This window comes from Bombus affinis, chromosome 14 (genome assembly GCF_024516045.1).
Source record: "Bombus affinis isolate iyBomAffi1 chromosome 14, iyBomAffi1.2, whole genome shotgun sequence".
NCBI classification, from domain to species: domain Eukaryota; kingdom Metazoa; phylum Arthropoda; class Insecta; order Hymenoptera; family Apidae; genus Bombus; species Bombus affinis.
The window spans coordinates 1,553,756-1,566,583 of record NC_066357.1 but is presented as its reverse complement, the minus strand read 5'-3'; the positions used below and the strand labels follow the sequence as shown (position 1 = coordinate 1,566,583).

The 12,828-nt window shown below is 27.3% G+C and overlaps 3 protein-coding genes across 9 annotated transcripts; 1 reads left to right on the top strand and 2 right to left on the bottom strand.

Annotated features, from left to right (window-relative positions):
- Positions 1-46: 46 nt before the first annotated feature.
- LOC126924186 (phospholipid phosphatase 5) lies at positions 47-2,533 on the bottom strand. Of its 4 annotated transcripts, XM_050738421.1 has the most exons (7): positions 1,884-2,128; positions 1,366-1,736; positions 1,187-1,292; positions 949-1,096; positions 751-879; positions 491-661; positions 47-433 (listed from the first exon to the last, which is right to left on the bottom strand). In XM_050738421.1, the coding sequence occupies exons 2-7, from the start codon at positions 1,446-1,448 to the stop codon at positions 267-269; spliced, it is 804 nt and encodes a 267-aa protein (XP_050594378.1). In that variant the 5' UTR covers positions 1,449-1,736; positions 1,884-2,128; the 3' UTR covers positions 47-266. The 4 variants fall into 4 exon arrangements, with proteins under 4 accessions (XP_050594378.1, XP_050594379.1, XP_050594377.1 ...); XM_050738422.1 differs by lacking the exons at positions 1,366-1,736; positions 1,884-2,128 and adding an exon at positions 2,404-2,533; XM_050738420.1 differs by having other exon boundaries at positions 1,366-2,128.
- Positions 2,412-9,067, top strand: LOC126924164 (KAT8 regulatory NSL complex subunit 3). Of its 3 annotated transcripts, none has more exons than XM_050738356.1 (10): positions 2,412-2,550; positions 2,681-2,762; positions 3,005-3,317; positions 3,406-3,762; positions 3,853-4,438; positions 4,520-4,801; positions 4,920-5,612; positions 5,674-6,037; positions 6,121-6,312; positions 7,826-9,067. In XM_050738356.1, exons 4-10 carry the CDS (start codon positions 3,509-3,511, stop codon positions 8,932-8,934), a joined length of 3,480 nt encoding a protein of 1,159 aa, XP_050594313.1. In that variant the 5' UTR covers positions 2,412-2,550; positions 2,681-2,762; positions 3,005-3,317; positions 3,406-3,508; the 3' UTR covers positions 8,935-9,067. The 3 variants fall into 3 exon arrangements, with proteins under 3 accessions (XP_050594313.1, XP_050594312.1, XP_050594314.1); XM_050738355.1 differs by having other exon boundaries at positions 3,005-3,329; XM_050738357.1 differs by lacking the exons at positions 2,681-2,762; positions 3,005-3,317 and having other exon boundaries at positions 2,414-2,550.
- A 135-nt stretch (positions 9,068-9,202) lies between these two features.
- Positions 9,203-12,691, bottom strand: LOC126924171 (nucleolar complex protein 3 homolog). Of its 2 annotated transcripts, XM_050738382.1 has the most exons (10): positions 12,485-12,691; positions 12,042-12,307; positions 11,709-11,970; positions 11,350-11,635; positions 10,944-11,278; positions 10,499-10,869; positions 10,265-10,429; positions 9,829-10,186; positions 9,653-9,750; positions 9,203-9,485 (listed from the first exon to the last, which is right to left on the bottom strand). In XM_050738382.1, exons 1-10 carry the CDS (start codon positions 12,488-12,490, stop codon positions 9,278-9,280), a joined length of 2,355 nt encoding a protein of 784 aa, XP_050594339.1. In that variant the 5' UTR covers positions 12,491-12,691; the 3' UTR covers positions 9,203-9,277. The 2 variants fall into 2 exon arrangements, with proteins under 2 accessions (XP_050594339.1, XP_050594340.1); XM_050738383.1 differs by lacking the exon at positions 12,485-12,691 and having other exon boundaries at positions 11,709-11,965; positions 12,042-12,168.
- Positions 12,692-12,828: the final 137 nt, after the last annotated feature.

Below are 12,828 nucleotides of genomic sequence, written 5' to 3'. Positions count from 1 at the left end.
CGCATATTTCAAAAACACTATTTCGAACTGTTTTAAATAAACCTCATTTCCATTAGAACAAGTCCCTTTTTATTGATTAAATTGAAATTTTTAAATAATACAAGGTGTATATTTACAATATAAATTTAAATATATATTTATATTACTTATCGTATTTATAAATAACTCATAAAAGGGAAAAATCAACAAGTAAAAAATAAAATCATAGAATTATTATGTGATTTAAATTATTATAATAATTTTAATACTTTAGATTTTCTTATTCATTAAATCCATTTGATTTGTTCACTTTTATTTCTTGCATTTTCCAACTGAACTTGATGAGTAAGGGCAGCATATGGTTTATGGCATACCTGTGAATCTAATGGTGGATAATAGTGTCTATAACACATATATGCCAAAATGTATCCTATTATTGAGCCTGCAACCACATCTAATATTTTTTGAATTAAAGTATTTATTTATTGATGCAATAAATAAATATGCTTACCTTGCCAGTGATGATGATAATCACAAGTTCTACTCAATGCAATTAAGAGAGCAATACAAATTGGTAATACAAATGCACATAATTTCCATGATTGTCCTTTACCCATTAAACTAAATGTATGTAATTTACCAGCTATATACAGCGCAATGAAACCAAAACTTGCAAATGCAACTGAAAAATAAATAGATTTTTCAATAAAATTTAAGGTTTTCTATATAGTTTATATAACTTGATAGTTTATACTTTATCTTTTAACATACATGAGGAATGACCACTTGGAAATGATTTCTTTCCATCTTTTATAAGAACTGGATTTCCATTACATTTAAAATCTGGATTTGTTTGTCCATCAGGAAAACATCTCCAAAAGAAATCTGGTCTGGGGCGACCTAGCAAAAGGTATTATCTATAAGAATAATGATACTTCCAAAACAGAATCAACATTTCACAATTCTTACCAACAACAAGTTTTATAATATCTGTAATGACACCATTAAATCCTAATGCTAAAGTTACAGATAATACTGCTTGATAAATGTCAGTTTTGTCTTTGTAAACCAAAAAGACAAATAAGATTACTATAGCAGGCATTATAAAAACCAGAGGCTAAAAATAAATATATTAATTAATTTATATAAAATATAACTGTAATTTCAAAATATGTATAATAATGCTGTTTCATATAGAATATATTACCCATAATATGGTAGTTGGAACGTATGATTCAGTCCTTGGATTTTTATACAACCATAATTCATCTTCATGAATTTTCCTAGTAAATGGTTCTGCATTTTCTAATTCACTGTTCATATAAAAAAGTAGTACATTTATATGTATAACCGCTATATTGCTATAGTAGACTAAATTTAACTTACATAAATAATCCCACTAAGACAATTCGCAATAATATGTCAAACCAATATTCTGTTAAGAAATCTTTACCACGTGTTATAGCCATTATGAATTCAAAGTGAATGCAGTATAAATATTGTACAAATATATACAAATAAATAGTAAATTACACAAATTCAGATGACTCATTATACAAGTATGCAAATGTGTATGTATACAGTTGTATATTTAAATAGAATAAATTATTAATTGTTATTATATACTCATTGGTTTTAAAATTATCTAAAAAAGTGTATGTTTTTAATTATTACAGAAATTCCACTGGAAATATATGAACAATTCAGTTTCATCGCCAACCTCCTTCAACATTGAATTGAAGCTGAGACACTTCTTTCTAAAAAGTAAATATTAATCGATCGTCTACAGATAATTTAAGACATTAATTAATTTTTTTAAATTATATGTTAACGCTGTATAATACTTCAATCCCAATATATAAAACATTAAACTTTAACTACACTATTTCGATTTGAATACTAACATTCAATTTGATATCACTGTACAATATGCTATGTACTATGTATATTATGGTGTAATCATTTTTTTTTTTTGTAATGATAGTAGCGTAGCTATAAATTGAAAGCTTCTTTGTTGAAAATTGGACTTTATTGTAAAATATATTATACTATACATTGAATGCTTGAATTTTTTGGAATATTTTCCATGTAAAATACGTTATTTTTCTATAGGCCGTTTGTAAAATTATTTTTGGAATCGTTGAAGAAATTTTAAGAAAACGTAAAAATTTAGCTTAACCTTACAATTGTAGATTGATTGGTCAGCACATCATAGATGTCACTGAACATTCATTGTTTTGAATATTATGTATTACATAAATTGGAACTCTATGTATCTACCTATCTACATTTAATCTTATTAATTTTATTTCTTTTATTTCTTGCATTTTGTCACATTACATATCATGGAAATCAATGCTTAATAACATATTGTATCGATAAAATAATTATTCTAAAATTGATGTAATATACATCTGTATGTACCTATCTATACATTTACAATGCCCTTGCTCCACATGTGTTCTTCCATTATCTTGTATTAAATCGCAGTACATCGTTTTTTGTTGTTTGAAACAGAGGTGTATATCACTGCAAGATAATTACTATTGTGATATTACAACTAGTTTAAAGGTTAGTTTCATCATAGAAATAATTTATGTAATAGGAACAATTATTTATATATATGTATAAATTTTATATTCAGAAATTTAATTTTTGTATATATCATTTAGCAATTTTTTTTATTATTGTTATATATTAGCTCTTTGCGTTCGAGGACTTTTTCAGTCGGACGAAGTAGCAACTCCAGATGATTTAGCGTATATATGACGCGTGTCTTACAGGTAGCGTAAAATGATTTTATATACAAATTAACTTACAAAAACATTATATTCTAATAATTAATCTATTCTTACATCTTTGAAAATATGATTTTGTAATATTAATTTCTGTATTTTTTTGTATGATAATTTATAAAGCATTCACCAAGATGTGTTCTTGAATACAATTGATCTTATTTTTCAACAGTTCAAAATCAAGTTCATCTTCATTTAAGCTAATTTCACTTACGAAAGCCATTTTTTAGGGCTTCTAAATTATAATACTTTTGCCATGATCGCCAAATCCAAACTAACATCAGAGACGTCAGAACCATAGTTACAGAAGGATTTGGGATTAAATATTTTATTTCCATTTTAAAGTGTAACACTTTATACTTTTTAACAAAGACCATAAAGAGCTAAGGAACCTATTTACAAACCAATACTGCTGTTTCAACAATTGGAGATGTTGAAATCTAGCATAAATGGGGACTGTTGTCTATCACTTGCCAATGGAGTTGCCACACAAAACACAGTGGCGACTGAGAATAGCCTTTCGAGCGCAAAGGGTTAGAAATAGTTATGTAAAATGTTAAGTAGTTTCAACTCTTATAAATAATTCATATTTGTTAATTATATAATAATCTTATTAATTTTTGTGGTACAGATTCAAGATATGAAGTGATAGCCACGTGAGGAAAACTGTAAATGATCACAGTGTTATTTGTTGAAAGAATTAATTATAATTATAAATATATTGAGTATAAGTAATGTTAACTTCAACATTAACAATGCCATCCACATCAATAAACACTTCTAGAATTCCAAGTCCCATCAGTGATACATTTGATGATAATCCTAGTAGATTAACTACATATTTACATCAGCTTGCTGGGTGCTATGAAACTGAAATTAATGTGCTTGCAAAAGATCATTGTTATGCACGTCCATGGAATTGGAAACCAGAGAATGTTTATGTAAAGCCAATAAAAAAGTTGTTTTTCTCAAAGAAAAATTTATTAACGTAAGTAATAAAAATAAATTATATATGTAAATGTAAATTATAAATATAATTATTAAACATAAAACTACATTACAACTTTTTATATATTAGGGAAAAAGTTGCTCAGGATGAAGAAATTAATATAGAAGAAATTAATAATGAGCCATTAGTACCACCAATAGATTTTACTAGAGTTCGACATCAAATGGATGAATTACAAAGGTTAGCAAATTTTGCTAGACCTGATGAAAATGAAGATTGGGAAGAAAAGCTTGATAAAATTTTATGGACACCAGTTCAAAATCGAATATTCGCCAAAGTTCTTAAAATATTAAATTCAGAGAGACTTACAAGATTAGCTAAAGTAAACAGTTCAATAGAACCAATTTATCGAAGAACATCAGTTGACACAGCAGCAAGGAGGTTTCGAGAAACATTAGCTTCAGTTGGGTGGGATTGGAGACTTGCACAATGGTTACATAATTTATTGTTTGACCATCTTCCTCAAGAGTATCTTGGGATTTATCTTGATATATTACAATCTTTAAGACTGAAAATTCCTCAACTTATTGATAAAATGATTGCTATACAACCAAATATTAATGCAAAAACAGGTTCTATAACATGGGAAACACTTGGATCACTCCTTAAACGTACATGGGATCCAATTACTCCTAGTTTAAATAGTAATAGACTTGTAAGTATATTTTATTGCATAATTTATTATAATATATTTTACATATATATATCTACTTATAGATAATTATTGTTATTGCAGAAAAAATTACCAGGAAATCCAATCTTAATAATAGTTCCTTCCGGAGTGGGATCTAGTATGTCTACAAGGCAACATAAATGGATTTCACAATTAGGAGCTTTAGGAATGGTTGTTACTGTTCATACACACTTAGGTTTAGCAGCTAATAGAATGACCATGATGGTATGCATCGATCAATTACTTCAAGCCACTAGAACTAAGATACAGGATATTAGAAGTGATTGTCCTGGTAGACCAATTATTCTTGTTGGATTTAATACTGGTGCTGCTCTTGCATGTCAGGTATAGCATTTATATGTACATATATACACATAATGTGTAATGCATCAGTATAATTCGAAGTAGTTAGAAAACTTTAATGTGATTTGAGATATTCACTATTATCTTTTGATATTTATAGGTAGCACAAATGGAACATGTAACTGCAGTTGTTTGTCTTGGATTTTCATTTCTTACAGTTGAAGGAAAAAGGGGTACACCTGATGATACATTAATGGATATTCGATGCCCAGTTATGTTTGTTATTGGACAAAATGCTACACTTGTAAGACCTGATGATATAGAGGATCTCAGAGAAAGAATGATGGTTGAAACAAGTTTGGTAGTGGTTGGAACTGCTGATGACCATTTAAGAATTTCTACTGCTAAAAAGATATCAGAGGGTATTACACAAAACATGGTAGATAGATGTATCTTGGATGAAATTGGAGATTTTGTGGGAACTATTCTTTTGCAACCACATCCACTACCATTGAGATCAACATCATTGTCAAATTATGAAAATAAAAATAACAGAAAAGAATCACGGAAGCGAAGAAATTCAACAAGTAGCTCTGTTGAAAGTGAACCAAATTCTCCTACAATAAAAAAGTCTCGACCAAATACACCAATCTCTTCAGTAATATCTATTGGACAAAATACACAATCAGCTACGATTTCCCGAGTAGGAACATTTAGTACGCAACAGAATATAATCGCAGTGAGTGGAATACATACAAATCATGTGCAGAGCGTGAAACGGAAACCTCGAGTTGTTAGTAACCAGAAAAGTCATTTTGTGGAACACTTGATAACATCTAGACTTTCCGGACAAGTAAGTTACAACCTTAATTTTTATTAAAGATGAAGCATCTAATAATATATGCATTTTTTAGCCAAACTCGGGTTCAGATAATGGTGGTATAACATTAAACATTGGCTCATTGGCAAGTTTAGCACCGATTGGACCAATACGTTTAGCTCCAGCATCATCAGGTCAAGGTGTATCTACAACAATAAAAAATATTCCTAAATCTTCGATTGCGTCAACTAAAGTGCCTAAAATTGTATCAACGAATGTACAGTTACAGAACATGCCAAAAATGAAAGCCATTGTATCATCAGGTAAAGGCTTTTCTAAAGTAATATCAAACAATTATAGGCATCTCAATATTCCTGACAAAAATGGAGATACAAAACTTGTTAACGTTTTAACATCATCAGGAAATCAGATTAGAGTGAATACTTCAACTGCAGCAGGTACATTTTACATGAAAAATTACTTTTTGTTTCTTTTTGTTCTCATATATTTTGTATAATATACATTTTCCTTTGTTTTATAGCGATGCATAATAAATCTACGATTGGTACATCAAATGGAACTTTATCAAATATTTTACAAAATGGTAAAACTTCTCTTACACTCACTACTAGTTCATCGTCTGCGCGTATATCGGCCGCTTCCAGCATTTTACTAACACCAAACAATTCTGTGGCAACTAATACAGCATCAACTACATCGATAATACCAAAAGGTAGAATATTATTATCTAATCAGCTATTAAATAATTTACCTACACCGTAATCGTTTTTTACTTCTTGATCGAATGTATATGACTTTTACGAACGAAAGGTACATCAACAATAAGGAAATTATTAAGTTGATCCAAATTATTATTATTTCGGGATGTTGAATAGTAGAAATCTCGTATTTTATAAAATAACTTTTTAAACTTAAAAATGCCTTAATTCTACTATCCAAATTTTGTAACACAATTTGTATATATATGTATATAAAAATTATACAGCTGTAACATATATATTTAAAATATATTTAATATATTCATACATAAAAAACGTGAAAAGTGGAAACAATATTGGATTGTTAAAATCTCAAACTAAACATGATCGAAAAAGATTAGGATATTACACATAAATACAATAACAAAGCATAACATGTTAAGTAACAAATAAATTTCTTAGTATTTAACATATTTTTATGATTTACTGTTTTGATTTCAAAATATACATGCATCTTTATATGGAACCATGTGGATCATATTCATACATGCAAAAACAAAATGTATTGTGCATGAATATCATTAATATGACAAAATAAGTTTCTTATAGAAAATATATCCACTAAGTAAAAGAATCATTTTGTTCATATTTTTGAGACTGTATAGATTAATAATAATGGATTTTAAACTTAATTTTAATTATGTTTTTTATTGTAGAATAATTAAAATAGTTAATAAACCTAATAGATTTTATGTTTTCTAGCCATAAAACTTTTTTCTTATTTCTAGCTTGTTTGTATTCTCTTTTGCAATTGTATATATACAAAATATTCTTTATATATTATTTTTGTTATATATAAAAGTCATTAGACTAAGTCATCAGTAAATGTATGTATTTGTTTAGCATGTGATGTAACATGTGTCCAAATGTAGCATGTATTTATATTATTTTACAATTAATATAAGTTTATATTTAGAAGCATCTAAAATAATATGTTGTAAATATATCACTACTATCTTTTATTTTGTGTTAAATAAATATTTTTCCATGTGATTTGAATTTATTTGTTTCCTCGCCCCAATCCTGTTTGATATTAACTGTGTCCAAACAATTTGAAATTAAAGATATTACAACTTTTGTTTCTTACATTTATCATCTAATGTTTTTTTATTACATCTTTTACATTGTCAAACAAAATATTATTTAAATATTATTAATATAGTCTGAAAATCTTTTTGGTTTAAAATACATAAATTATTATGATTTTTATTATGTAATTACAATTACCTATGTTATTTTTAACAACATAGATAAAGTAAAATTTATAAACCAAATTTTTTTATCACATATAATAGATTTATGCATGGTTTTTGTTATAATTATAACCAGTTTCAAAGATATATTTACATAACTCATGTAGAAAAAAAGACGTTTATTTTTACACGATGTTCATAACAACGCAATGAATATTATTTGAATTTATTTATATCTTAGAAAATTGTTCAAACATGTATATGTGTTTTATAGTGATGGACGACATGGCAACAACCAGTAGCTCTTCACATTTGATGCTCAGTTCTACTCATTCCTTGGACACATTCAAGATGTCACAAATACCTCGACAAGTAACAACTTGTAATAACAATGATATTTCTCATAATGCAGTATGTGGAAATATAATCATGGTTGAAAGTTCCCTTAGTACTAAACCTACTTGTTCATCCGTAATAGTACCATTAAGTAATCATAATTCAGGAACTATTTTACCACTGTCTAATAAACTAAAAGTTACTCAAAAATCGACCAAATCTATGCCAAAGATAACAGTCAATACATCTAATTTACAAAGAATTCATAAATCTCAAACAGTACAGAAGAATTCTCTTGTAAACGAGATTGATGATGAATTGGGAAATATATTAGATATACCAATAATTTTTGCAAAAGATGATGATAATTTAAACTCTATTGAGAAAAGTTCATCTTTATCTCAGACAATGGCTGTAGATATTCACGAAAAGACTATACCTAAATTAAACAGTAATACCAAAGTTGTTCTCATAAGTAACAAGCAAGATAAGTTACAACAAAGTAATAAATTTGTAACACCTTGTACCCAAGCTGTTCTATGTCCTAATGTAGCTGTACAAAATTTAAATCATGTGATACTACAGACAAACCCTCAAACTTCCACTTTGTCTAAAACTAAAACTACAATACAAACTCGTTCAAATCAACCCACTGTTAAATACACCAAGATAATTCTTGCAAAGAGAAATTCTCAATCAGTACATCAAAATGATAAAAATGAACAAGTCATTGTAACAAAGACAGTTGACAAAATTAATGCATCTAAGTTGCTAAATTTCGATAAAAATGAGCATCGATATGCGCAAATCGCGATAAAGCAAACGGCAAAGAATGAAGATAATATAGTAGATGAGGCATTAGAAATAGAAGATGCTATAAAAATGAATATTATAGAACGTAAACATATACCTTTGCAAAGAGGTGACTTATCATCACAGACAAGTGACAAGGCAAAAGAAAGTTTGACCGAAGCTAAATTAAATCTAACAAAAGAAGATAACTCAGAATGTACTGCAATCGATGATGTAATAAATTTACAAATATAAAATGTTTCATCTCAACAGAAGATGTATACCTGTACCAGAAAAACAATCTTTTTGGTATTGTAAATGCAGAACAAATGATAAATATTGTAGATACAGATATCCATTTTCTGATTAAAAATCGTAATTACCCTAACATTTCGTTTTCTAATCATTTCATTTGAGAATAATATCTGTTTAATAGTTAAGATACTTGGCTTTGTAAATCTAATATGTTATTTAAAGTAACAAAATGATTATAAGAAATAATTGTCACTATTTAGAAAATACGTACAGTGTTTAATGTTTTATATTAAATTTCGTTTTATTCTTACAATCCATTCTATAATTTGTGCTACATACAGTATTAACTATTACAAGCTTTATAAAAATCTATGTATCCATCTGCAAATAATTCAGTATTATATATAGTATTAATATATTCTTTGAATTCACTATTTATAAGATGATGAGTTGTTATTATTCTCTTAGCATTTGTATTTTTTGGAACTGGTACTGCTGGTTTAAATACGACACCAGTAGGATCAAATTCAGTATAAAATTCTTCTGGAGAACTGGAACAAATAAAGAAATATATTCTAGCATAGCTCATTTATTGCTTGTGAGCAATGAAAAAATGTGCTATTGCAAGATATTTTACAATGAAGCTCCTCATCGGATAGCAGTAAATCACCAATATAGAAGTATGATTGTATTAAATATTACAAAAATTGAAACCTACAGCTTAGCAATTTCTGGAGATAAACTGCCTTCACCTATTGGTGGCACATTCCAAGCTACGTTTTTTGCCATCTTTTGTACAATACTGTGATAATGTCGCTAGTAACGAAAGATAAAAGTATGTTTAATAATAATTATGTATATTAAGATCATATAACTTAATATGTGAATATGTACTTGTAGAGCTGTAAGTTCCCATAATGCTGAACAGTGTGCATTGCAATACTCAGGTTCCTCTAGCTCTGCTTGATAAAAACCGTCTCCAGTCGTACTATCAGTATCCAACAAAATATCTAGCATTTTTCCAAGTTGCATACTTTGCTTTATAATACCGAGAATGCCAAGTACTGAATTATGTTGCAATTGTAAGGCTAGAATAGCTATTCTTTTGATAAATGCTATAAAACGCCTTTGTGTAATTCTTTTTCTTCGATGAATTAGAGCTTGAACTAATATCTTTATAAGAACTTCCATTTCTATATGAGTTTTACCACAATGAATATTTAATAAATTTTTGTATAAATGTGCATAAAACCTGTATAAATATAACATGTGATTATAAACTTAATTTTAGTTTTTTTGTTTACGATATTTATTCCTTTTCAATACAAACCTGTAAGGATCAAGATTCAATGCTGAACCTTGTCCTGATAATATTGTAAATACACACTGAATACAATGTAATTGATCTTTCAAATTTAAATTACCTTCTTCCATTAGTTTATCTATGGCAGTTACTAAATCTTGATAAAAATCTAAGTTTATGCATTGTGCAAATCTGTAATTAGATGTTATTAGATATCATGTAATTTTATACATAATTAAATTTAGTAAAAATCTGTCATACTTTGCTAATCCTTCCAAGCAAATAGATAAAATCTTACTATTTGGAGCTTGTTTTAAAATTCTAAAATAAATTGTAAATACTACACTTGTTATTTCAGTGAGTAATTTTTGTTTAGTTTGCTTATTCTCTTCTGCTTTAGTTTCAAGTAATTCTTTCTCTACTTCTTCAAGTTTCTTATTTTTCTTCCTTTCACGCTTACTTAAGGCAAGAATTCTTTGTTTATGAGACATAAGCTTTCTTTGTTTAGTCTCTTCTTCTTTTTCTTTATCTAAATTTACATCTTTTATACGAAGTGATAAAAGTACTGATAGAACTTCAGAATGAACGGAATGAGCTTTTAATTTTATGTATTGGTTTAATTTACGTACTATCTGAAATATTTATTAATAAACATTATATTCCTAGAATACAGGTTAAATGAAATACAATCACTTAAATCTCTCACTTTTAAAGATAATTCAGCGCGTTTGTCTTCCTTGAATACTTGGGAAATGCATTTTAAGACTTCCTGCCTTATAAGCTCATGTTTATTATCTAATAATGGTATAAGAAAATTTGCTATATTAATAGAATAGTTAAAGTATGGATGAATTGTTAGAAGATCACACATGCATGTTAATGCAATTTTTCCTAGCTCAATTTCTTGTTCTTTTATTTGTCGTGTATCTCCCTTTTTTCTTCTTAATATATTAGTCATTTTTTCTAACTTTTGTAGATAATGCTTATAATATCTTAATAATGTAGCTTCATAATTTTGTAAAGCAAGTGTTTCTTTCTTTACTAAAAAGAAAATAAAAAACCTATAATTTCTACAATAATCATGATATTTACATATTATTACAGGTACATACATCTTACACCTTCTTGTTGAATTTGAAGAATTTGATAAGATGGCAACAAATCTTTGAAAATTTCTAACAAAGAAATAGTTGCCAATTTTCTCACGGTAATATATACTTCTGGATTGGTTTCTTCCATTAATTCTAATAGTATTTTAAAATTATCACATTTAGTTTCTGGTGTTTCCAGAAGACTGCTAGATAATAATCCAATTTTTAAACGTTTAGATCTTAATACTTCTTCACGAAATGCTAAAAATTCTATCATAGACACAGGTTTTTTATCTTTATCTTCATTCTAAAAAATTAATTTAATACATGAAAAAAAAATTTTTTACAACAGTGTTTCATAAATTTCAATGAAATCTTACGTGAAAATTAAATTTTATTTCCATGTTACTTTTATCTATATTATGTTCTTCATGAGGCATGTTTTCATTATCTACTGCATGATTTTCTTGAATTATCCTTTTCTCTATAATTCCATTTTGAGTTTTTATCGGAAGTAACATACGAACCTTTTTCGTACCCTCTATCTCAACTATTTTTGATATACTATTTTCATATCTATTCTCTAATGTGTCATTACTTTTCTTTTCCTTCTTATTATTTGTTACTTTATCATCAGCTGTTCTAAAAAATATGCATATCATTTAAATCATTTTGAATTAAAATATATTCATTACCTATCACAATATTCATACTCATTTAGATGTATTTGTTTCAGCAAATTATATGATTTGTTAGAAATAGCTTCTCCTAAAAAGTTTAAATCATCTTCTTCGACCATGTCCATGAGGTCTTCACCCTGATCACTTTCTTCTTCTTCCACAGTTTCTGCATGTGGAATTACTTTTTTTTGATTATGTTTCTTCATTGGTTTATGTCTCTTTGTTTTAAGTTTCCCTTGCCGTGTAAGTTTGGTTCTTTTTTGATTACTTCTTTTAACTGCACTGATCTTTAGTTTTTTCTATTTGATTAAGAATTTAAAAAATACATATATTGATAATTAAAATTAATAGAAGAATTACATAATTAAGGAAATATTTTTTATTGTATTTAAAACAGATGATGCTATATGACATATACATGTTCATAATTTAACAATTTTATTAGTCCTCAATTAAGTAGAACTATATTTACTTACCACCATTTTGCTGTAGTTTTAATTACTTTAGGCTACTCCAAATGAAAGTATTTGTCAAACTAATTAAACAATTATTGTTTCCCTACAACCAAAAAATCATTCCTATACGATATCCTAAGATAACCTCTTAAGTTACACGTGCTGTATTATACACATTACGCACGTTACACGCGCCATATTCTTTCTAACATAATTGCATGTATATATATATATATATATATATATATTGTACATACATACATATATATATATATTGTATTAGAAATAATAATCTTTTCTATATGATAGATATTAAATTAATTTTAAATAAATGACTTTGTCTTTATGTAACTTTTACGATTTTT

Excerpts from the sequence above, each read along its gene's own strand:
- LOC126924171 (XM_050738382.1), bottom strand. Across the intron at positions 11,971-12,041 it reads AAACAAATACATCTAAATGA|AACAGCTGATGATAAAGTAA; the intron begins GTATGAATATTG and ends CATATTTTTTAG. Across the intron at positions 10,430-10,498 it reads TGCTTGGAAGGATTAGCAAA|ATTTGCACAATGCATAAACT; the intron begins GTATGACAGATT and ends ATCTAATTACAG.
- LOC126924164 (XM_050738356.1), top strand. The coding sequence starts at position 3,509 with ATGTTAACTTCAACATTAACAATGCCATCCACATCAATAAACACTTCT. Across the intron at positions 4,802-4,919 it reads GTGCTGCTCTTGCATGTCAG|GTAGCACAAATGGAACATGT; the intron begins GTATAGCATTTA and ends TGATATTTATAG. Across the intron at positions 5,613-5,673 it reads CATCTAGACTTTCCGGACAA|CCAAACTCGGGTTCAGATAA; the intron begins GTAAGTTACAAC and ends TGCATTTTTTAG.
- LOC126924186 (XM_050738420.1), bottom strand. The coding sequence starts at position 1,448 with ATGGCTATAACACGTGGTAAAGATTTCTTAACAGAATATTGGTTTGAC. Across the intron at positions 662-750 it reads TCCAAGTGGTCATTCCTCAT|TTGCATTTGCAAGTTTTGGT; the intron begins GTATGTTAAAAG and ends TTTATTTTTCAG. Across the intron at positions 434-490 it reads TTATCATCATCACTGGCAAG|ATGTGGTTGCAGGCTCAATA; the intron begins GTAAGCATATTT and ends AAAAAATATTAG.